The following is a 25,113-nucleotide window of genomic DNA, read 5'->3' as shown; positions in this document are numbered from 1 at the left end:
TGCCGCTAGCTTGTCCTCGCCGACCTTGTTTATGGCAGCCTTGTAAAGTGCTGCCGATCTTTCGTCCTCACAAGCGATCAACTTTACATTGCCCTGGTACCACCCTCCATCTGTGCAATCGGGTGGCGGACCCAGGTTCTCGTCCAGAACTTTTAAGGCCACTGACGCAAGGGCCCGTCTAACCAGACCCCATTGGTTTCTATGGATCCTACCGCCTTCATCGCCTTGGTCGATGACGCCAATGATCTTCCGGTCCTTTACTACTTCCGCAAAGGATCTCGACCATGTGCCGCGGTTGGTTGTCTTGCCCTTCTTGCTCGCTGGTTGCGCTGCTTCTATCGACCTCTCTCGCTTGTTGCTGTTGCTGGTGGTCATAGCGATGTCGAAGTCTGCCCTTTGCCCAGGCTATGTCTTCTTGGATTTTCTGGTAATCCACTTTCGACGTTTGATCCTCACGTATGAGGTTGGTGGCCAGTTGTTTGAAGATACGGAATGCTTTCTTTCGTTACAGAGGACCTGCCTGGTTAGGTGGTGTCCTCTTGAACTTCTTGTCCCTGGTGCTCACCACAAGACCGGCTTTGGCGCTCCCCTCAGGTTGGAGGGCTGATCTTTTTGGTGTATTGGTCTTAAACGGCTGCGTTGTTGCGACTTCCGACTTTTTAAGAGTTTCAAGCTCTTCTTTGGTGTTGTTTTGGTAAATTTTTTCATACTTGAATCCCACGAGCTGCGAAAAGGGACAGGTCCACCCAGGCAGAAATCCGCTGTACCCTGTTAAGGCTGACTTAGAACAGGCGGTCGCTACTTTCCTGAGCTAACCGTTTGAGAACGAGTTATTTGTTGACTCGGGCTCCCATCCATATTGACTCTCGGCACGGTACGAGTGACACCTTCGTCCAGCCCGGGGTGAGATAAGTGTTGTGTGGGTAGGGAAGAGGTAGGTTGAAACGTGTAGGAAGGGGATGGTTGTAAGCTATTTGTCAGAGGCGGCAGCACAAACGCGACGTCGGTACAGATACGGCGCAGATACCCGCTGACTGTCCGGGGCTACTTATTTGAGCTTATTGTTGGGGTCTTAGCGGTAGCCGGGAGAACCAGGGCGCTCGCTATCCGCAACCTGCGACCCGTTCGGTAGCCTTCAGCTCGGCGCCCTCCGAGCCATCCCACTAGCTCTTTGGCCGAGCATAAGTAAGAAAATCAAGTTCTTCTTGTATTTTTTGGGCTGTTGGCCAGGAGGCCAACACTTAGCCACTTTAAGTGCGCTATTTTTTTGTTTACTTTGTTTTCTACGCCCATAAATTTTGTCATAACTCCATCTCTACTCACTCAGGTATTTATTTCCACTTGTCCGTTTAATCTGTTTCACGTTTCCCTGAGCAGTCCTATGAGCCCTGTTGTGTTCTGACACCGTAATTTCTTTTTGTTCATTTTTGTCTAAGATGCCAGTAACCATGCGGTTCGTATAACAGAACTTGGTTGTCGGGAATGTTTCTATTCATTTATGCTGGATAAGTGCCAGTACAGGCAGTTCGCATAAAATTGCATTGACTACGTCATTCTTGACCACATCGCATAATCTCTATATAAGTGGTTCTCTATCCGAGAAATATAAGAGATGTCGAGTCTTTTCACTAAAAATAATGACCATTCTAACTGAAGCAGTTCCGATTTCTTCTATTATTATTTGGTTCCGAAAGCAGTTGATCGGCTTGTCTGGTTTTTCGATAGTATAGGTGAGTTATAACTCGCTATGTAAGTCAAACTTTTTTTGTAATTTGGAAACAGTAATATTAGGTTTTCAAACGAGAGAACATTCTTAAACTTTTCAAATGCCTGGCTCTGATGATCGTCGAAGTTAACGTGTATTTTCTTTGATTGTCCTGCGCTTACTTTACCATTTTCTCCTTTAAGGATGCCACTTTTAGGTTTTGCAATAGATGCAAAGTCTTTAATAAAGCGCCTATGGTAACTTGCCAATCCGAGAAATGATCTGACGATTAATAGTGTGGTTGGTTGCTCGTAGTTTCGAATTGCATCTACTTTGTTACGGCAGGTTCTTATGCCTCCTCGTGAAACTATGAAACCTAAATACTCCACGCTTTCTTTGAAAGAAATTATATTTCTCTCGCGAAACCCTCATGTTGGCCTCGTATAATCTGTCCAACACCCATGCTATGTGTTTCACATGCTCGTGCATATTTTCTGAAAAAACAATAATTTTGTTTTTGTTATTATTTGTTTTCTGAACACATCATCGATCGCTCTTTGAAAAATGCTGGGTGCATTCTTCAATGCAAAGGGAAGTCTACAAAACTCATATTTCCCATTTTCCCGTTTTCGGGGAGTAGTATGTGGTAAAAACCATACTTTAAATACAAAGTGGTAAAATATGTTGCCCTACCTAGATTTGCCAGGATAGAAAATACATATGGGATAGGGTATTTTTCGTCAATAGTCTTTAAATTAACTTTTCTGAAGTCTATTACTAAACATTATTTTGTGTTTCCCTGCTCATCGGTCCCTTTTTATCTACAACCCAAACAGGGTTGTTATATGGAGACTGAGATGGTCGGATTAGACCGTCTCGTAACATGGCTTGTGTGACAAAGTCGGACACACCAATCGGGTATGGGTACAATTTAGAATATATTGGGTCATCGTTCACTGTCCGGATAGTACCAATGAAGTTAGTGTTGTAAGGCAGCGCCTCGTTCGGCTCTACAAATACTCCTGTTCGGTTTTCTAACATTTCTTGGAATTGTTCCGTAATTTTTGGGGTTACCTCTATATCTTCAACCTTTGTAAAATTGACATTTGCACATTTTAAAAATTTAATTTTTTCCGAACCCCTATTAGTTATTAGCTTTTTGTCTTTTAGGTCAAGTACGACGTCGGTTTTCATTAGTTAGTCAAGTCCAATCAAACGTTGTTAAGTTTGCTAGTAAGAAAAATGTTGTAGATATGTTATAAAGGTGCACTATACATTTTTTGTTTATGGTGTTGTGGCCATCGATCGATTTAACAGAAAATGGTTTATAAACGAAAATTGCATTTTTTAAATTCTTTATATAATTTTTGGAAGCCCCTGTGTCCATTAAAGTTTAATTGACATCTCCTGCTCTATTAGGTATACTAGGCGCTTGTCCGCGTTTTATTTCTATGTATTCCTAACACTTGGTAGTGCTTAGAGCTACCATCATATTTTTCGTGCACTTTATATGCGGTGTGCGCTGTTTTCTCCCGCATCTCATGCATATCTTTGCATTGAGCCTGTGGTTTCCTGTTCGCGTGCTACTGATTTTTCTTTTGCCTCTTCCGAATGTTCTGCTAACCACATAAGCTTGCTCAACCACATTGCGTACTCCGTCGTTGCCTCCGTTTCTCGGTGCCGTAGTTGTGTGACTTGTGTTTCCAGTTGTTCCTGGTATCTCGGCGGTGAAAATTATTCCCGTAACTCCTTTTTTAATTCTTCCCAAGTTTTTATCTGGCTAGGTGTCGTGTTTCACCAATCTAATACGACTCCCTCCAGGATGGACGGCATTGTTTGTACCAGTGGCCCATTCCTCCATTTTACTCAAGAATTCCAAAGGGTTTTGATGTACCCCGGTACCGAATCACCCAGCTGCGTACCTGGTCCAGCGTTTTATCCATTTTTTCTGGACCAGCGTTTCTATTTCCACCTTTTTATTCATTTTCTCCTTTTTCCGCTAACTCCGAAAGTCTCTCTTTGATCGCTTCTGTGCGTTCGGTGCTCTTGTGTATGCGGCTAGCCTCTGTCTTAGTTCCTCCGATCTTCCCTTTGCTTCCAGCCCGAATTCCTTCGTGTACTCCACTAGTTCATCTTTTGTCTTAATGTATACCAAGCTAGTAATTACTCTACCGGTTTTCTTCTCTTAATATGTTCGGGCGCCATGTAACGGTCCTGCTTTGGCTGAGGTAATTCAGCGAGATCCAACAGTTCGTTCTAACATTTGTTTATGTCAGAATCAGCGCGAGACCTGTCTCGCTTCGACGGCGCGGGGTCTGGACGGAGGATCGGGGGTCACGAGGAGACGGTTGACCCATGGGGAAGGAGGATCGGCTTACGACTTATGACTATATTATTTTATGCTTAATTCCTATTTGTGCGCTTATTTAGCGTCACACCCTTTTCCCCTGCAGAAGGAACGTGTGTTCCTCTTCCGAACACTACTTTCCACACCTTGTCGCTCTCATGCATCAGAGTCGTCTTCTGCTTTCCTTTCCTTTTCCACAGCTTGCGCTCCTTAATGTCGCCTGGGATGAGATTGTGACGTCAACCGGGTCCCTCCACCCTAGCTCGTTGATCATCAGCTCCGGCTCAGTCTGCCTTGCTACTGGCGGACTTCGTGGGTCGGCCGTTTGCTGTGACGACGAGGCGATCTCCTGGTCTACGTGTGTTTGGCTCTCCTGCACAGTTGACTCCAGGGTTTCTGGCGTGGTTATCTGCAGAATATCTCGATCTGGCGACGCTTCCTCCCTTCTCGGCTCTAACTGGCGTATTCCGAATGCTCTTGCCGCGTGGCTGACCCATCTCCTGTCGCCTCTCATGCCTTCTGTCGTTGTCTGAGCTGGTGGCCTGGTCGGGGCTTGTTTGAACTCTACTCGCCGGTATCCACTTCCCTCTGTTGCCCTCCTTACCACCGGAGGCCTTTCTCTGGTCGGTGCCGTCCGCATTCTTATGCCATCACCCGCTGGCTGGGCGTGTATCAGCTTTGCCGTCTTCCTGGCCCTCGCTAGCTTCTCGCTGCTGTGCCGAAACCTCTCTTCGCTTGTCGGAATTTGTCCATGTTGTTTCATGAAACGAGCAGAATATCGCACGAATTATCTTTAAGTTTTGAATTTCTACTATCGTTAAGTGAATTGTTAGTTTAGTTTTCTTGTTCTTCGGTTCTTTTATGATTGCTTTTACCGGTGAGAGGAAACTGTGCACTTTCCACGAACCATCGAACTTTGGTGCGAGTTTCGCGTTAAATTTTCCCGCTGCGTTGGATAAATAATGTGTTTTGCACCAAACTATCTGCGCCATTCCTGGTTTCCATTCCCTTTTCCGTAGATCATAATGGTGTTTGGTGTTGAGTGACCTCGTCGAATTGCGCCTTAGGTCCGGATGCCTGTTCGCTCACGTACAACAATTGTGCCGAACTACACACCGTTGACTCGGACGTGCTGCTGCTATATGTAAGCATCAGTTCTGGCAGGTTTCGTTCCACTTGGTTTGTTCTTCCCCTGTTACTTGCGGCATAATGGTTTTAATTGTCCTGTTTGTGCGTTCTGTTGGGTTCTGGTGTGGGGTATATGGTGCTGTAAATTGCTGTCGTACCCCGCACTGCTCCATTGCGGTTTTTGTATATCAGTGTCTTTGGTGCCCCTACTCTGTCTATTATTAGCTTTCGGAATACTTTTAAGAATGCTTTCGCGGTTTCTTGCTTACTTCAGCTATTTCTGCCCATTTTGAGAGCTGTCCACGATCACTATAAATGTGGTGTTTCCATGTTTTGTGTGTGGTAGTGCTCCGACGAAGCTCACGCACATTGTCTCCCATAGTGCTTTGGCGATTCATGTAAGCATTTTCCCCGTGGACTTCTGCTGTGACATCTTATATCGTTAGCAGTTCCCGCAGGCCGCCACGGATTTTTTTGATGTCTTTTAGCATTTTAGGTACCGTTCCCGAATCTTCGTCGTGGTCTTGAAGTGTGTGTCTCGAGTGTGGATACAAAGATTCCATGGTTACAAGTCTCTTTCTTTGTTCCCTTCTATCCTATACTCCTTGTTTCGTGGGTCCTTCCGTACTTCTTCGTATTTTTCCCTCAAACCACCCTGTCTGAAGGGCTTTTTATTGAGTTCGTTATCTCAAATACTTGCATTGGGTCTCAAGGAATCTTCGAATTTCTTCCTCCGTTGGCTCCTTCTCCTCCGTGGTCAGCTCCCTTTCCTCTTCTTGGGGTGTCTCTTCTGGCTCCTTTTTGTCCAATTCTAGGTTGCCGCACTGGATTCTTGCCTGCGCTTTTGCTTAAAGTCCATTCCTAGTAGCATTCCTCCTGTGTCCTGGTTTAGGAAATTCAACTCAAGTCTTTCCCCCGTGAACCATATCATGGCTGTGAATTCTCCCTCCGCCTTCTGTTTTGCCCCTTCGCCATCGTTATCTCCGTTCGTGCTTTCTCCCATTTCTTTCTCTCTTTCTTGTTCTCTCAGCTCGTGATACCTTCGTTTGCTTATCACGCTTTGTGATGTTCCTGTCTCCACTACACCCCTTGCCTTTCTTCACCCGACTCGTACTTCAGCCAATATCTGGAACCCGTCGCAAATTAGTCGCCCTTATCTTGCTGGTCTCTGGTCCTAAGCCAACAGCGTTACCTGCTCAGGCCCCCGGCGTTTTCCGCTCCGGACCTATAGCAATCTGTTGTTCTTGTTCCGTTCCTTCCACACACCCAACAGAAGAGCCTCGGTGGGTTACAGCATGTCCTTGCAGCATGCCCTGTTCTCCCGCATCTTACGCATATCTCTGCACTGAGCCAGTGATTTACTGTTTCCTTGGGTGCCGCTGATTTTTCCGTTGCTTCGATCTCCTCCACCTCCTCGGAAAATTTTAGGAATTCCGCCAGTGTGTTAAAATCTGATCGTCTGGTGTGAGCTTTATTTTGCTCCGACAGTTCTTATATGTTCGGTCTAACTTTGCCTCTTCCAAATGTTCTGTAAACCGCTTACTCAACCCCATTGCGTACTCCCTCGATGGCTCCGTTTCTCGATGCCGTAGTTGTGTGATTTGTGTTTTCAGTTGTTACTGGTACCCCGGCGGTAGGAAATATTCCCGTAACTCCTTTTTTAATTCTTCCCAGGTTTTTATCTCGCTAGGTGTCGTCTTCCACCAGTCTACTGCGCCTCCCTCCAGGATGAACGGCATTGTTTGAACCAGTGCATCCTTGTTTATGCCGTATCCCGTAGCCTATTAGTCCATTTTAATCAATAACTCCAAAGCGTTTGTTGTACCGTGGTAGCGTATCCCCCAGCTGCGTACCCGGTGTAGCGTTTTTCCACCTTTTTATCCATTTTTTCCTGGTCCAGCGTTTCTATTTCCACCTTTTTATTATTTTCTCCTTTTTCCGCTAACTCCGCCAGTCTCTCTTTGATCGCTTCTGTGTGTTCGGTGCTCTTGTGTATGCGGCTAGCCTCTGTCTTAGTTCCTCCGATCTTCCCTTTGCTTCCAGCCCAAATTCCTTCGTGTACTCCACTAGTTCATCTTTTGTCTTAATGTATACCAAGCTAGTCATTACTCTACCGGTTTTCTTCTCTTAATATGTTCGGGCGCCATGTAACGGTTTTGCTTTGGCTGAGGTAGTTCAGCGGGATCCAGCAGTTCGTTCCAACATTTGTTTATGTCAGATGTGGTTGCTGTTCGAGAATCCAAACAGAGCTTAAGTACAATCAATATGCTTAGGTTTATTTGGCAAATTAAATACAGAGTAAGTGCATTGACGGTAGGCCGGCTCTCGGGACGCGGTGGGAACTTCGGTGTCAGCTTCCCTGGGTGGATCACGTTGCGTCTCGGGATGGCGTCGGGAAACGTGTGTGCCTATGGGAGAGAAGAACGGTGCGGCCCAGTACGCGTAAGTCCTCCCTTGGACTCTCCTATGATTAGTAGCCTCTTATCTTATGTTGGAGACGCCTTAGAAACCCCTACGGGTCTGCTAGGTAAGGAGACGGCTCAAAAACAACTACGGGTCTGCTAGGTAGGGAGACGGTAGGAGACGACTTATAGTCCGAGGATCGGTTCGGGAATCCGAACGGCAATCCGGGCAGCGACGGCGCGAGATCTGTCTCGCTGCGACGGCGCGGAGTCTGGACGGAGGATCGGTGGTCACGAGGCGACGGTTGGAAGGAGGATCGCTGTCACAAGGTAACGGTGGACCCACTGGAGGGAGGTACTGGTACTGGACCTGAACCCCAAAAGTAACTCCGCAGTGGAATCCCAGATAAGTACTTCACGCCAAGGTGTAGGCTTACCCGATCGCTGTCGGTCGCAGAGTAAGCTCTACCGAGCGATGTCCTTCCTTTTATACCCCTTGCCAGTGGTAAGTGTGGCCATGCGTACAACCCTGCCACATTCGGTGGCTTATGGCTAGTGTGACCCTCTATGACTAGCGCACCCACCTTACCATTTGAATTTGAATTTGAAGGAACGTGTGTTCCTCTTCCAAAAACACCTCTTTCCACACCTTGTCGCCGTCATTCACCAGAGTCGTTTTCTGCTTTCCTTTCCTTTTCCGCAGCTTGCGCTCCTTAATGTCGTTCATCGCCTGGCCTGAGATAGTGACGTCAACCGGGACCCTCCACCCTAGCTCGTTGTTTATCATCTCCGGCTTAGTCTGCCTCGCTACTGGTGGACTTGGTGGGTCGGCCGTTTTCCGTGACGACGAGGCGATCTCCTGGTCAACGTGTGTTTGGCTCTCTTGCATAGTTGACTCCAGGGTTTCGGGCGTGGTTATGTCGAGTATTTCTCGATCTGGCGACGCTTCCTCCCTTCTCGGCTCTATCTGGCGTATTCCGCCCGCTCCTGTTCTGAATCCTCTTGCCGCGTGGCTGACCCATGTCCTGCCGCCTCTCATGCCTGCTGTCGTTGTCTGAGCTGGTGGCCTGATCTGGGTTTGGTATCCACTTCCCTCTGTGGCCCTCCTTACTACCGGAGGGCTGACTCTGGTCGGTGGCGTCCGCACTCTTATGCCATCACCCGCTGGCTGGGCGTGTATCAGCTTTGCCGTCTTCCTGGCCCTCGCTAGCTCCTCGCTGCTGTGCCGAAACCTCTCTTTCGCTTGTCGGAATTGGTCCATGTTGTTTAATGAAACGATCAGAATATCGCACGAATTGTTGGTTTAGTTTTCTTGTTCCTCATGCTATTGCCGGCGAGAGGAAACTGTGCACTTTCCCCGGACCGTCGTATTTCGGTGCGAGTTTCGCGTTAAGTTTTCCCGCTGCGTTGGATAAATAATGTGTTTAGCACCAAACTATCTGCCCCACTCCTGGTTTCATTCCCATTTCCGTAGATCATAATGGTGTTTCTGTGCTTGGCTGCTTCTTCCATATTTCCCGCCGCTTCTGTTCTGATCCTTTTCAGTCATTTCCATCTTTCCGTGACTGTTCCTACTGTCATTCCTGAACCTTGAGTGACCTCGTCAAATAGCGCCTTAGGCAGCCGGAGTTCTCTCCCGTACAACAATTGTGCCGGACTACACGCCGTTGACTCGGACGTGCTGCTGTTTAATGTGAACATCAGTTCTAGCAGGTTTTCGTCTCACTTGGTTTGTTCTTCCCCTGTTATTTGCGCCATCATGGTTCCTATTGTCCTGTTTGTGCGTTCTGTTGGGTTCTGGTGTGGTGTATATGGTGCCGTAAATTGCTGCTCCATGGCGGTTTTTGTTTTCTTTCCCGTGAATTGCACACCGTTGTCCAATATCAGTGTCCTTGGTGCCCCTATTCTGGCTATCATTCGCTCTCGGAATTCTTTTAAGAATGCTTCCGCGGTTTCTTGTCTTACTGCCGCTATTTCTGCCCATTTCGAGGGCTTGTCCACGATCACCATTAATGTGGTGTGTGGTAGTGCTCCGACGAAGTTCACGCACTTTGTCTCCCATAGTGCAACGGCGATCCATGTAAGCATTTTTCCCTCGGAAATTTCTTGTGACGTCTTTTTTTCTTATTGATGTCTTTTCGCATTTTAGGTACCGTTCCCGAATCATCTTCGTGGCCTGCGGTGGGTCGAAAGTGGTTTTCCCGCAGCACTGCCTTGATTTCGTCCTCGGAGATACAAAGTTTCCATGCTTGCAAGTCTCTTTCTTTGTTCCCTTCTATCCTATACTCCTTGTTTCGTGGGTCCTTCCGTACTTTTTCGTATTTTTCCCTCTCGCCACCCTTCCTGAAGGGCTTTCTATTGAGTTCAGCTATTTTAATGCTAGGTGGTCTGATACTACTACAAATTGATAGCCCTCCAAGTACATTTTGTATTTATTTTAAAGATTTCTCATATACATAATCCATTTATGTTCAAATGTTTATTTTAATTTATTTCAGTTAATTCATTTTTCTTATTTTTTCTTATTCTTATTTTTTTTGTACATATATATATATATTTTTTTGTTTTTTAATATATTTTTATGACAATTGTTTGTGCGTTAGGTAAATTAGATATTATCTAAAGGCTTAAAGGCCTTTTTGATATACACTTATTGTGTAAAATATACGCTTTATAATGAATATACTCACACAAAATTATAACAATTATCAATAACAATATATTCGTCAAATGTGGGTCGAAATTTGTTGACTGAATTTTATTAATGACATTAGCAGTGGAGTCCACTGTCTAAGTATCAATCAACCCCATTGTTGCTTTATCCTTTATCATTTAAATTTAATGTAGAAAATTAATTTCTGTGAATTTTAATTTAAATGTAGCTCTTTCTCTTGTTACTTCATCCTACCTATTTTTTCATAAAGCTTTACGGGCTATACTGCTATCGGGCAGAAAGGGTTCCGCTCAATTTTAAAATATTTTTGCCTTATATTTATATTTGTTTTTTTTTTTTTTTAATTATGAATTTAGTTTTGTAGAAATGTCCACGTAGAAAAATGTCCTTGACTGCATCAGCTGTTCGTCGCCAGTTGGCTCGCTGATGCTGTTGTCTCAGCTGCAGATGACCTGGGCTTATAGGCTCCGGCGGTACCGGCGCCGGTCATCGCACGGTTTTGAGCACGTACCTTCGCTATAGGGACTTTCCAGTGGTCCTAAGCAATCTTCCGAGCACACTTTAAATCTTTTCGGGATCTGCTTTGGAAGTGGAGGTGTTACTTTTTTCTCTCTATTGATTGTCGTAATCACAGAGTGAGCTGTAGTTATTGGCTTTTTTATTACAAGACTCGAATTAGGTTAGGTTAGGTTAGGTAGGTGTGGTTGGAGATTAGATAACTAATCCCCACACTTAGGCCACACTGGGCCCCTTGTAATACCACGTGATCTCTGTGCAGATCCTTTTCCCTAGCTCATGAGTTATTTGTTTTCACGAAAAAGTTGGTTCTGTTTAGGAAACATAAGAGTTCTTAAATGCTTACGCCGTGAATGGCCCCAGGTTCGGAAGTGTGTAGCTTCTGCGCTGGGCAGAAGTATAGGAGATGTTCAATGCTTTCCTTTTCGTCTATCTGTTTGCAGCTGCGGCAGATATCGTGGTTTCTGAGTCCCAGCCTGTGCGCATGAGTCCCTATAAGACAATGGCCAGTGAGTGCATTTAGGAGAGTGTCGATGTCTTCCCTATTACATTGTATGAGAGTTTTAGTTCTTTTCGAGTTCTATTTTAGCCAAATAACTCTAGAATTGTGGCTTGTTGAGATTGTGTTCCATCGGTTCTTGGAGAGGGTGTACAGCCTATGCCTGAGGTGGAGCTTGCCGGTTGCCATGGGTATACCCACCGTGTCCTTGTCTTCTATGCAGTTGCCCTCAATACTTTGGTGTCCAGGCACCCAGATGAGGTTGATTTTAAGATGAGTGGCCACCTTGTTTAGAGATTTGCGGCATTCAGAGATAGTTTTTGAGTTTGTTGTGCAGGAGTCGAGGGCCCTTAAGGGTGCTTGACTAACCGAAAAGATGAAAATGTCTATGTCGTGATGTTCTGATGTATCCAGGTGGAACATGGCTTATTGAATTGCCATGACCTCCGCTTGGAAAAGACTACAGTGGTCTGGTAGGCGGAATAAGACTTTTATGTCAAGTTCGGGAGAGAAAGGTCCCTCACCTGTTTGGGAGTTAAGCTTGGAGCCGTCTTTGTATATGTTGACGGCGTTTTCGTATTGGTGTGGGAGATTGTCCCAGTCTGTACGGGTAGGTATGAAGATCTTGAATTTTCTTTCGAAGTTGACTATGGGTGGAACGTAGTCTGTAACCCTTTGAGCCTGTTGTCCATGCAGAGCTCTGCGCTTCTGTGGATCTTGTGAAGGATCATAAGGTTACAATTCTTTTCTAGGGAAGACCGAAATACGATGTTTCCGTAGAGGAGAATGGGCCTGACTATTGCAGTGTATAGCCAGTGAACTATTACGGGGGGGAAACCCCACTTCCTCCCTATGGCTTTTTTACAAGCGAAGAGTGCTTTGGCCGCTTTTCGTGTGCGATCTAGGATGTTGTCTGTCCAGTGGAACTTTTTGTCAAGGATGACACCTAAGTACTTCGCTTGGTTAATGAGGGTTGGGCGCGTTTGGTGTAGTTTTGGGATAGTTATATTTGGTAGTTTATATTTCCTTGTAAAAAGAACTAGTTCGGTCTTTTCTGCGTTAACTCCCAGTCCACAATCAGCAGTCCACCTTAAGAGAGTGGATAGGGCTGTTCCATCAGAATGCAAAGAGTTTGCGGGAATTTACCCTGCAGTAGGATAACCACGTCATCCGCGTAGGCTAAAACTTTAGTGTCCGCTTCTTCTAGAAGTGATAGTAGTTTGTTGACCACTATAAACCATAGAAGAGATGAGAGTACACCCCCTTGTGCTGTTCCTCTGCTGACATTCCTAGTCGAGTAAGTTGATCCCACAGTTCACTACTCTGCTGGTAAGCATGGTGTGTATGAGTCCCACTATGGGCCGCTCAATGCCCAGTTTAGTCAGAGCGCCAGTGATTGCCGTTGGGGTAACGTTGTGGCTTAATGCGGTCAGGGCTTGAGATGTTGTCAGTGCTGTGGTCGTCAAGGTTCTCCTCTTTGTAGAGGTCCTCCACTTCTTGGGTGTTTTTAGAAAAATGAGTGTCTAACAGGAGTTCAAGGGTTTCCGGACTGTTCCGTCCAGCTGTCAGCATTGGTTTTAAGGTAGCCAATGGTTGCTTTTGCTAAAAATCTTGTGCCTCCACAGTAGTTTCTATGCTACTACAGAAATTAGCCCATGCTCTTCGCTTTGATATTTTTATTTCCTTTTTGTATAGGCTTGGCTTTGTATGGTATAAGTTCCAGGAAAATTCGCTGTTCTTGTATTTAGCTCTTTTGAAGTAAGTTCTGCACTCTCTTTTAAGTTTCGTCAGGGTCGGGTTCCACCATGGCGGTTCTAGTTTTGCTTTGACTGTTCTGCTTGGGCAAGCCCTTTTTATGGCCCCACCGCAGATGTCAGTGAAAGTATTAACTAGGTTTTCTAATTCTTGACCGTTGAGTACGTGCGTCGGTGAAGCGCGTAAGTTTTTATTGAAGAGATTTTTTTAGTATCTCCAGTTGGTTAATCTTAAATTAATAATGTTCTCGGCGGGAGGACAGTCTAGAGTTTTTGAAAATTCTATGTATCGGTTATCTGAGAATGAGTGCTCCATCCCCACCTTACACGCTTCTAGCTGGTTAATTAGGCGTAATGTCTAAGACTTCCCTCCTATGAGGAAAGTTGCGTCATTACCTTTGTTGCAGATAAATAGATTTGATTGAAGGAGATAGTCGTAGAGTAACTCACCCCTTTCGTTTGTGTTTGTACTTCCCCATTGCGTGTGGTGTGAGTTAGCGTCCCCACCCAGGATGAGTTCTTCAGAGGAGTGTGCATGCAAGTTATCCAGCTCATAATCCCAGCCTCTTTACCCAATTTATAAACAAAGTCTTCATATACAATTCTTAGCTGAGAACGCTTTCCAGCTCGAGCGCCCAGCCGCCTTACCCAAGTCGTAAACAATTTCTTATAAACAATTCTAAGCTGGGATCCCCTTACTCAGCGTTCCCACAGAATCCCAATTAGCTCCCCCACTTCAATCGAAGTTCATTATTAAGATTCAATTGCGCCGCAGTCCTTCTCACATAAACTAAGCTGGGTCCAGCTAATGTAAACACAAGCATCCGGTCAACACCCGGCGAGCCCCAAAACTGCAGCGTAATCCGTTTGGCAATTAAGCAGAGAATTAGATCATCCGATTTCCCGACTCTCTTGAGTCCAACCCTTGTCAAATATATCAAAATTTAAAATCGCCATACACCAAGAATTAATTGTAATATATATAAAATACCCCATCATAACAAACCGTTGCGAAGTGTATAACGCAAGATCCATCTCACACAATGATGGAAAACTATTAATTGATAATCATGTCGCCAAATGTAACAATAGGTACTATGTAATTTCTAATTTTAAGACAGAACTATTTAATAAAATCAGGGAATATAATAAAAAATTTATGTAATCCAAGAAGGAGCCATTTTTATAAATGGTTATAATACTGTTAATGATACTTATTTAAATGGGTCATTTTTAATTACTTTTAATAGTACTACTACAATAAATAATATACCCTACTCTAATCTGGACCATAAGATAATAGATTATATCACTGCTAAACAGTATAATGATTTTTTAGTATCCGAATATCTTATGTCAAATGATTCGGAACTTTCATTCGATAACATTAACATATTAAACCCATTTATTCAAATTAAACAAACTCAAATCCCAATAACATTTATACTAATCATGTTAATTTTAATATATGTAATTATCACGCTTGTATTTAAATTCAAAAAATATCTAATATTCAAACCACGGCAAATTCATATTGAAATAACCCCCGAAAATAATATGTCCGAAAATGAAAATACCACTGAGGATCAAATTATAGTCGAATTGACAAATCATCTAAATTCAGTTATCCGACACATCCAATGAATCGGGACGATTCAATTTAGAAGGGGGAGAGTTGTCCAGCTCATGATCCCAGCCTCTTTACCCAATTTATAAACAAACTCTTCATATACAATTCTTAACTGAGAACCCTTTCCAGCTCGAGCGCCCAGCCGCCTTACCCAAGCCGTAAACAATTTCTTATAAACAATTCTTAGCTGGGATCCCCTTACTCAGCGTTCCCACAGAATCTCAATTAGCTCCCCCACTTCAATCGAAGTTCATTATTAAGATTCAATTGCGCCGCAGTCCTTCTAACATAAACTAAGCTGGGTCCAGCTAATGTAAACACAAGCATCCGGTCAACACCCGGCGAGCCCCAAAACTGCAGCGTTATCCGTTTGGCAATTGAGCAGAGAATTAGATCATCCGATTTCCCGACTCTCTTGAGTCCAACCCTTGTCCAACTCTTAATGAGTTCCCCAATTCTCTTAAACCGAGGTTTGATTATCAGATAAGCGGCCCTTCGCCAGGCAGTCCGTTTTTGCATCCGAGAAGATCGGTTGTATAAGAAGTTAATTGTGAACCGCCAAGAATAAAAGTCGATACTAAGGAAATGTTGTGAAGTTTAAACTTAGTGAATAAAAAATAAAAATACATTTTTTTAAATAATTCACGAGTGAAGTTATTAATTTGCATGAGTTGTTGTGTTGTGGTGTTTGGTAATGGCTCGTCAAAGTCGTGAGCCAGAAAGAATGATGCTATGGTGTGATGAGTGTGTTCGTTTAGCTCCAGTCTGACCGTGGTGAGGTAGCCTTCGCTAATCTGTGGAATAAGATATGCGTTAAAGTGTTGCTTTGTAAGAATGCAGGTTCTGGTTTTACCCTTACCCTTGGTGTAAAATAGCTTGTATAGGGGGGTTGATAAGCCACAGATGTTGTTACCAACATTCCATGGCTCTTAAATGAGGACTACGTCTATGTTGCCTGTTGCCAGGCGGATGAGGATGCTGCCTTGCTGTCAGCCAGGTTGTCTGCCGCTAGCTTGTCCTCGCCGACCTTGTTTATGGCAGCCTTGTAAAGTGCTGCCGATCTTTCGTCCTACCAAGCGATCAACTATCAACATTGCCCTGGTACCACCCTCCATCTGTGCAATCGGGTGGCGGACCCAGGTTCTCGTCCAGAACTTTTAAGGCCACTGACGCAAGGGCCCGTCTAACCAGACCCCATTGGTTCCTATGGATCCTACCGCCTGCATCGCCTTGGTCGATGACGCCAATGATCTTCCGGTCCTTTACTACTTCCGCAAAGGATCTCGACCATGTGCCGCGGTTGGTTGGTTGCCCTTCTTGCTCGCTGGTTGCGCTGCTTCTATCGACCTCTCTCGCTTGTTCTTGGTGGTCATAGCGGTGTCGAAGTCTGCCCTTTGCCCAAGCTATGTCTTCTTGGATTTCCTGGTAATCCAATTTCGACGTTTTATCCTCACGTATGAGGTTGGTGGCCAGCTGTTTGAGGATGCGGAATGCTTTCTTTCGTTCCAGAGGACCTGCTTGATTAGGTGGTGTCCTCTTGAACTTCTTGTCCCTGGTGCTCACCAAAAGACCGGCTTAGGGGCTCCCCTCAGGTTGAAGGGAGGCTTGGGCTGATCTTTTTGGTGTATTGGTCTTAGACGGCTGCGTTGTTTGCTGGCCTTGGCAGGAGTTGAGGTCACATGGACTTGGGTTTTCGGAGCAGTGTTATTGCTCGTCTTATCGTCGCTGGTTGCGACTTCCGACTTTTTAAGAGTTTCAAGCTCTTCTTTGGTGTTGTTTTGGTAAATTTTTTCATACTTGAATCCCACGAGCTGCGAAAAGGGACAGGTCCACCCAGGCAGAAATCCGCTGTACCCTGTTAAGGCTGACTTAGAACAGGCGGTCGCTACTTTCCTGAGCTAACCGTTTGAGAACGAGTTATTTGTTGACTCGGGCTCCCAGCCATATTGACTCTCGGCACGGTACGAGTGACACCTTCGTCCAGCCCGGGGTGAGATAAGTGTTGTGTGGGTAGGGAAGAGGTAGGTTGAAACGTGTAGGAAGGGGATGGTTGTAAGCTATTTGTCAGAGGCGGCAGCACAAACGCGACGTCGGTACAGATACGGCGCAGATACCCGCTGACTGTCCGGGGCTACTTATTTGAGCTTATTGTTGGGGTCTTAGCGGTAGCCGGGAGAACCAGGGCGCTCGCTATCCGCAACCTGCGACCCGTCCGGTAGCCTTCAGCTCGGCGCCCTCCGAGCCATCCCACTAGCTCTTTGGCCGAACATAAGTAAGAAAATCAAGTTCTTCTTGTATTTTTTGGGCTGTTGGCCAGGGGGGTGCAGTTGGTTTTAAAATAAAAGCCACTTTAAGTGCGCTATTCTTTTGTTTACTTTGTTTTCTACGCCCATAAGTTTTGTCATAACTCCATCTCTACTCACTCAGATTTATATTTCTACTTGTCCGTTTAATCTGTTTCACGTTTCCCTGAGCAGTCCTATGAGCCCTGTTGTGTTCTGACACCGTAATTTCTTTTTGTTCATTTTTGTCTAAGATGTCAGTAACCATGCGGTTCGTATAACGGAACTTGGTTGTCGGGAATGTTTCTATTCATTTATGCTGGATAAGTGCCAGTACCGGCAGTTCGCATAAAATTGCATTGACTACGTCATTCTTGACCACATCGCATAATCTCTATACAAAAGGTTCTCTATCCGAGAAACAAAAGAGATGTCGAGTCTTTTCACTAAAAATAGTGACCGTTCTAACTGAAGCAGTTCCGATTTCTTCTATAATTATTTGGTTCCGAAAGCAGTTGATCGGCTTGTCTGTTTTTTCGATAGTATAGGTGAGTTATAACTCGCTATGTAAGTCACACTTTTTTTTGTAATTTGGATACAGTAATATTAGGTTTTCAAACGAGAGAACATTCTTAAACTTTTCAAATGTCTGGCGCTGATGATCGTCGAAGTTAACGGGTATTTTCTTTGATTGTCCTGCACTTACTTTACCATTTTCTCCTTGAAGGATGTCACTTTTAGGTTTTGCAATAGATGCAAAGTCTTTTATAAAACGCCTATAGTAACTTGCCAATCCGAGAAATGATCTGACGATTAATGGTGTGTTTGGTTGCTCATAGTTTCGAATCGCATCTACTTTGTAACGGCAGGTTCTTATGCCTCCTCGTGAAACTATGAAACCTAAATACTTTACGCTTTCTTTAAAAAAAATTATATTTCTCTCGCGAAACCCTCATGTTGGCCACGTATAATCGTACGACGTCGGTTTTCATTAGTCAGTCAAGTCCAATTATTCCATCAAACGTTGTTAAGTTTGCTAGTGAAAAAAAATGTTGTAGATATGTTAAAAAGGTGCACTATACCTTTCTTGTTTATGGTGTTGCGGCCATCGATCGATTTAACAGAAAATGGTTTATAAACGAAAATTTCATTTTTTTAATTCTTGATATAATTTTTGGAAGCCCCTGTGTCCATTGATAGTTTAATTTTTCTCCCTGCGATATCCCTTTTTATGAATGGGATCAGGGAGCTATGCCTACAAAATGTATTTCGTTTATTATACAAGATAATCGTCTATGCCTTCTACTTCCTCCTCGGCTATTGTTATTTCATGTGTTGGATCGTTTTCCAACGCTAAATGGTTTATTCTTTGATGTTTCGGTCCTGTGTACCTTGCATTCCTACTACTGGGTATTTTACTTTTCTGTCCCTGGCTATTGTAGGCGTTTTTTTCTCTGTTCTGCTGTCTTTGTTCGGAACTTTGAAGTTTTTCTCCATGCTACGGGTAAAATTACTTGCGAATTACTCCTTTGCTAACGCTAGTGCAAAAGGAAGATAAGATGGTCTTGCTGAAAAAAGAACATCGCTTAGCGATTTTCTTGTTCCTGAATTGAATACACATAGTGCGTCCGCTCTGTATTTTTCGTTCAGTGGAGCTGCTACGGTATTGCCATAGTATTGCAAGTGTGCCATGTTTCCTTGGCGGAGCGTTGACATCTCCTGCTCTATTAGGTATACTAGGCGCTTGTCCGCGTGTTGTGAGAGGTGTGTCGAATGACGAGAGAGAATGACGTGCACTTTATATGCGGTGTGCGCCGCTTTTCTCCCGCATCTCATGCATATCTTTGCATTGAGCCTGTGGTTTCCTGTTCACGTGCCACTGATTTTTCTTTTGCCTCTTCCGAATGTTTTGTTAACCACATAAGCTTCCTCAACCCCATTGCGTACTCCGTCGTTGCCTCCGTTTCTCGCTGCCGTAGTTGTGTGATTTGAGTTTCCAGTTGTTCCTGGTATCTCGGCGGTGAAAATTATTCCCGTAACTCATTTTTTAATTCTACCCAGGTTTTTATCTGGCTAGGTGTCGTGTTTCACCAATCTAATACGACTCCCTCCAGGATGGACGGCATTGTTTGTACCAGTGTATCCTTGTTTATGCCGTATCCCGTTGCCCATTCCTCCATTTTACTCTAGAATTCCAAAGGGTTTGATGTACCCCGGTACCGTATCACCCAGCTGCGTACTTGGTCCAGCGTTTTATCCATTTTTTCCTGGTCCAGCGTTTCTATTTCCACATTTTTATCCATTTTCTCCTTTTTCCGCTAACTCCGCCAGTCTCTCTTTGATCCCTTCTGTGTGTTCGGTGCTCCTTGTGTATGCGGCTAGGCTCTGTCTTTGTTCCTCTGATCTCCCCTTTGCTTCCAGCCCGAATTCGTTTGTACTCCATCATCATCTTTAGTCGCAATGTATACCAAGCTAGTCATTACTCTACCGGTTTTCTTCTCTTAATATGTTCGGGCGCCATGTAACGGTCCTGCTTTGGCTGAGGTAGTTCAGCGGGATCCAGCAGTTCGTTCTAACATTTGTTTATGTCAGATGTGGCTGCTGTACGAGAATCCAACCCGAGCGTCAGTACAATCAATGCTTAGGTTTATTTGGTAAATTAAATACAGAGTAAGTGCATTGACGGTAGGCAGGCTCTCGGGACGCCGTGGGAACTTCGGTGTCAGCTTCCCCGGGTGGATTACCTGGCGTCTCGGGATGGCGTCGGGAAACGTGGGTGCCTATGGGAGAGAAAAACAGTGTGGCCCAGTACGCGTAAGTCCCCCCTTGGACTCTCCTATGATTAGTAGCCTCTTATCTTAGGCTGGAGACGGCTTAGAAACCCCTACGGGTCTGCTAGGTAAGGAGAGGGATCAAAAACCACTACAGGTCTGCTAGGTAAGGAGACGGCTTAGAAACCACTACGGGTCTGCTAAGTAAGGAGACGGCTTAAAGACCACTACGGGTCTGCTTGGTAGAAGACGACTTATATTCCGAGGATCGGTTCGGGAATCCGAACGGCAAACCGGGCAGCGAAGGCGCGAGACCTATCTCGCTGCGACGGCGAGGGGTCTGGACGGAGGATCGGGGGTCACGAGGAGACGGTTGACCCATGGGGAAGAAGGATCGGCGTCACAAGGTAACGGTGGACCCAATGGAGGGAGGTACTGGTACTGGACCTGATCCCCAAAAATGACTCCGCAGTGGACTCCCAGATAAGTACTTCACGCCAAGGTGAAGGCTTACCCGATCGCTGTCGGTCACACAGTGAGCTCTACCGGGCGATAGCCTTCCTTTTATACCCCTTGCTCGTGGTAAGTGTGGCCATGCGTACAACCCTGCCACATTCTATGACTGGCGCGCCTCCTTCCCAGTTGAATTAAAATTTATAACTATTTTACTTAATGTCAGCATCTTGGCGGTTCTTCCGCTTCTAATTGACCTATGACTATATAATTTGATGCTTATTTGCTATTCTTGCGCTTATTCAGCGTCACACCCCCTTCCGCTGCAGAAGGAACGTGTGTTCTTGTTCCGAACACTACTTTTCACACGTTGTCGCTCTTATGCACCAGAGTCGTCTTCTGCTTTCCTTTCCTTTTCCGCAGCTTGCGCTCCTTAATGTCGTTGGGATGAGATTGTGACGTCAACCGGGTCCATCCACCCTATCTAGTTGATCATCATCTCCGGCTTAGTCTGCCTCGCTACTGGTGGACTTGGTGGGTCGGCCGTTTGCCGTGACGACGAGGCGATCTCCTCGTCAACGTGTGTTTGGCTCTCCTGCACAGTTGACTCCAGGGTTTCGGGCGTGGTTATGTCGAGTATATATCGATCTGGCGTCGCTTCCTCCCTTCTCGGCTCTATCTGGCGTATTCCGCCCGCCCCGTTCTGAATCCTCTTGCCGCGTGGCTGGCCCATCTCCTGCCGCCTCTCATGCTTGCTGTCGTTGTCTGAGCTGGTGGCCTGATCGGGGTTTGGTATCCACTTCCCTCTGTGGCCCTCCTTACTACCGGAGGGCTGACTCTAGTCGGTGCCGTCCGCACTCTTATACCATCACCCGCTGGCTGGGCGTGTATCAGCTTTGCCGTCTTCCTGGCCCTCGCTAGCTCCGCGCTGCTGTACCGAAACCTCTCTTTCGCTTGTCGGAATTGGTCCATGTTGTTTAATGAAACGATCAGAATATCGCACAAATTTTTTGTTTAGTTTTCTTGTTTCTCGCGCTATTACCGGCGAGAGGAAATTGTACACTTCCCCGGACCGTCGTATTTTGGTGCGAGTTTCGCGTTTAATTTTCCCGCTGCGTTGGATAAATAATGTGTTTAGCACCAAACTATCTGCCCCACTCCTGGTTTCATTCCCATTTCCGTAGATCATAATGGTGTTTCTGTGCTTGGCTGCTTCTTCCATATTTCCCGCCGCTTCTGTTCTGATCCTTTTCAGTCATTTCCATCTTTCCGTGACTGTTCCTACTGTCATTCCTGAACCTTGAGTGACCTCGTCAAATAGCGCCTTAGGCAGCCGGAGTTCTCTCCCGTACAACAATTGTGCCGGACTACACGCCGTTGACTCGGACGTGCTGCTGTTTAATGTGAACATCAGTTCTAGCAGGTTTTCGTCTCACTTGGTTTGTTCTTCCCCTGTTATTTGCGCCATCATGGTTCCTATTGTCCTGTTTGTGCGTTCTGTTGGGTTCTGGTGTGGTGTATATGGTGCCGTAAATTGCTGCTCCATGGCGGTTTTTGTTTTCTTTCCCGTGAATTGCACACCGTTGTCCAATATCAGTGTCCTTGGTGCCCCTATTCTGGCTATCATTCGCTCTCGGAATTCTTTTAAGAATGCTTCCGCGGTTTCTTGTCTTACTGCCGCTAATTCTGCCCATTTTGAGAGCTGTCCACGATCACTATTAATGTGGTGTTTTCATGTTTCGTGCGTGGTAGAGCTCCGACGAAGTCCAAGCACATTGTCTCCCATATTGCTTCGGCGATCCATGTTAGCATTTTCCCCTCGGACTTTTGTTGTGACATCTTATATCGACAGCAGTTCCCGCAGGCCGCCACGAGTTTTTTGATGTCTTTAATCATTTTAGGTACCGTTCCCGAATCTTCGTCGTGGTCTTGAATACTCCTAGGTGGCCTGCGGTTGGTCGAGTGTGGTTTTCCCGCAGCACTGCCTGGATTTCGTCCTCGGAGATACAAAGTTTCTATAGTTGCAAGTCTCTTTCTTTGTTGCTCCTCTTACATAGTCTCTCCCCTTCTATCCTGTACTCCTTGTTTCGTGGGTCCGTACCGTACTGTAGTTTTTTTCCTCCTTGCTCAGATTCCTGCTTGCGTACGAGATAACGTGTTCCCTTTCCTCGTCTTCTTGGGTCAGTACGGCTCCTATTCCTAGTTCGCTTGCATCTGCTTTTAATTTGAACTGTTTTGTGAAGTCCGGACATGCTAGTACCGGTGCTATCGTCACGAGGTTTTTAAATTGTTTAAATAATTCTTGATGCCTAGCTTGTTACTCGGACTGTAAACTCTGTAAACTCTGAAATACACTTCCTGTACCACGATGTCAAGTCCAAAAAGCTGTTTACTTCCTTCGTCGTCCTTGGTGTTGTTAGATCGTTTATTGCTGTTTCCTTTACCGCATCGGTTCTGATGTCTCTATCGGTCACAGTGTGTCCCAAGTACTTTAACTCCTTTTTAAAGAAGTGGCAGTTATCCGCGTTTATCTTGAGATTCGCCTCCTGCAGCCTCCTGAATACTTTATACAGCTATTCCAAGTGTCGGGCAATTGTCTTTCTGCTTCTTACATGTAAGACTGTAAGACTGTTTCCGTTAGCTCTTGCAGGACGTATAGCTTCCGAGTCACCACATATTCGTTGCCATCTCTCTGCGGGATCTGCCTGTACAGTGTTTCGCACTCGAACACAAAGTCTGGGAATTTATGGGGCTGCGCCTTTATCTTCTCACGCATGTCCCTGATCAAGTTGCACAGCCGGACGACCTCATCCAGCCACTTCTTAACGTTCGCCTTCGCCATCTCGAGGGCGGTGCTCCCTTTTACTCGGCGTCCCTTCGCCGCACCCTCGAAGGCTTCAGCGTACCCCGGAAAAATCGCGTCGACCGACGGGTCCCTGGCCCTCCTTAAGCGCCACATCCGTCGCTTGTTCACAAGGTCTTCGTCCCACTCGATTTCATTCTCCTCCGTCGTGATCACTAGGCTCGGGCTCCGACCGTCCGCCATCGTCCTCCACACCTTGCCACAAATTTCTGGTGGTCCGGCTGATAGACATCCGTCTATCTTTCGACCGTCCTTGCTTCGCGGCGGGCCCTTCAGGACCTCGCCAGATTCGCAGCCTGCCTCCTCAATTCGGCTTTGGTAACTCTCGTGCTCATCTCGAATTGATCCGATTCGTTGCTCTTTTCCGGCCGGCCATGCAGCCTCGGCTTTGAGGTTTCCCTTTTGGCCGTTACCGCTATTTCCCTCGAGCTTCTCTTAGGAGCCGCCCCTCTCCTAGCGAACTGTGCTCTTGTTTTGGCCTCCGCTATTATCCTTAGGGTCCTAGACCTACTCCTCTCATCGTTTGGTCTCTTCAGTTGACTTATGATGCGCCAATTACGGTACGATTCTTTCCGTCGTACCGTGCCTCCCCTTTCCTGGTTGTCATGCATTTCCGGCCTTAGTCTCTTTCTGTTTCCTTTGGCCTTGCTTGTCTTTTCGTTGGACTAGTAAATGCTTCATCCGATTGTGTCCATGCTTTGGGTGTACGCACCGTTGACTCCGGCCTAACGCTGAAAGGGTTGCCTCTGCCCCATATACTCTGTCGAGTCTGCATTCTCCACCAAGTGTTCTCATTGTGTGAACACCTTTCCTTCCGTTGTTTCCTTTCTTTTCGTTGTTCTGGTTAATGTTGACCCGATAGTGTCCCGGTTTTGAGTGAACGCTTCGCTGACTCCAGCCTCGACCTAACGACTAAACGGATCGTTATGGTCCAGATCGGTTGGCGCTGCCCATGCGCGCTGGACTCTACTAGCTCTTCATGCGCCCGACGACCACATGATCGGTCCGCTTGACTGCATTCCTATTGCTTCCGTTGACTCCGGCCTTGGCCTAACGATAGCTCCTTGTGTTCCTTTTCCTTTGTGCGTCGTTAGCTTTGATTAGTGTTTTGAACGAACAGAATTCTAGTCTGTTTGCGGTTCTTGGCCTGACGAATAAACTGTTGCTTCTGCCCATTTGCGGTGGACTCCGCTGGTTCTTCATGCGCCCCACGACCACACGACCGTTCCTCTTGTCTGAACTAACCGACACTTGGTTCGTTTCGTAGTCCGTTTACCTCGTGATTATCAATCACATCGACCGCCTGCTTTTTATGTTTCAAGTCGCTGACGTGCACCGTTCGTTTCTTTCTGCCTTTTTGGTGTCTAATTTTGCAGATCACTGGAGATGTAAAGTATAAAACCTGATACGGGCCATCGTACCTCGGTTCTAGTTTCGCCGCGAGCCCTTCTGCCGCTTTTGACAGGTCCTCGGAATCAATTGTCTTCGTCGCAGGCTGTAATGCCTGGCTTTGTCCTAGGCTGCCTTTTCCAGATTTCGATTCACCACCTCGAAGATTTCCTTCAACTTTTTCACATTCCGTTCCGGCGATTCCGTTGTCTGTGATTATATCTTTCGGGACTCCGAATCTTGCGACAGTACGTTCTCTAAATGCCTTCTGTAGGGTTTCTGCAGTGGTACCATTTTGTCTATTTTTAAAACCGATCCATCCATTGTTAGCCGACAAAGTCGGCGAACAATGTTGCCCATGGCTCTTTCGGGACTTGTGTTAGCATTTTTCCTGCCGTTTGCCTCTGTTTAGGCACGGACGGGTCACGTGGCGCCTCGGGATGGCGTCAGGAAACGTGTGTGCCTATGGGAGAGAAGAACGGTGCGGCCCGGTACGCGTAGCCTCTAATCTTAGGTTGGAGACGGCTTAGAAACCACTACGGGTCTGCTAGGAAAGGAGACGGCTCAGAAACCACTACGGGTCTGCTAGGTAGGGAGAGGGCTTAGAAACCACTACGGGTCTGCTAAGTAAGGAGACGGCCTAGAGACCACTACGGGTCTGCTAGGTAGGAAACGATTTATAGTCCGAGGATCGGTTCGG

The 25,113-nt window shown here is 46.0% G+C and overlaps 2 protein-coding genes across 2 annotated transcripts in view; both read right to left on the bottom strand.

The window, feature by feature from the left end:
* Positions 1-25,113, bottom strand: part of LOC139354143 (protein enabled homolog) — a 295,110-nt gene that overhangs the window by 102,593 nt on the left and 167,404 nt on the right. The window lies entirely within an intron of this gene.
* LOC139354257 (uncharacterized) lies at positions 15,316-24,694 on the bottom strand. Its single transcript, XM_070998488.1, has 2 exons — positions 15,515-24,694; positions 15,316-15,449 (listed from the first exon to the last, which is right to left on the bottom strand). Exon 1 carries the CDS (start codon positions 23,205-23,207, stop codon positions 22,770-22,772), a length of 438 nt encoding a protein of 145 aa, XP_070854589.1. The 5' UTR covers positions 23,208-24,694; the 3' UTR covers positions 15,316-15,449; positions 15,515-22,769.

Source organism: Drosophila suzukii (assembly GCF_043229965.1).
Source record: "Drosophila suzukii chromosome 2 unlocalized genomic scaffold, CBGP_Dsuzu_IsoJpt1.0 scf_2c, whole genome shotgun sequence".
Lineage (NCBI taxonomy): Eukaryota > Metazoa > Arthropoda > Insecta > Diptera > Drosophilidae > Drosophila > Drosophila suzukii.
The sequence above is the reverse complement of the archived record's forward strand: the minus strand, read 5'-3'. Positions and strand labels throughout refer to the sequence as shown.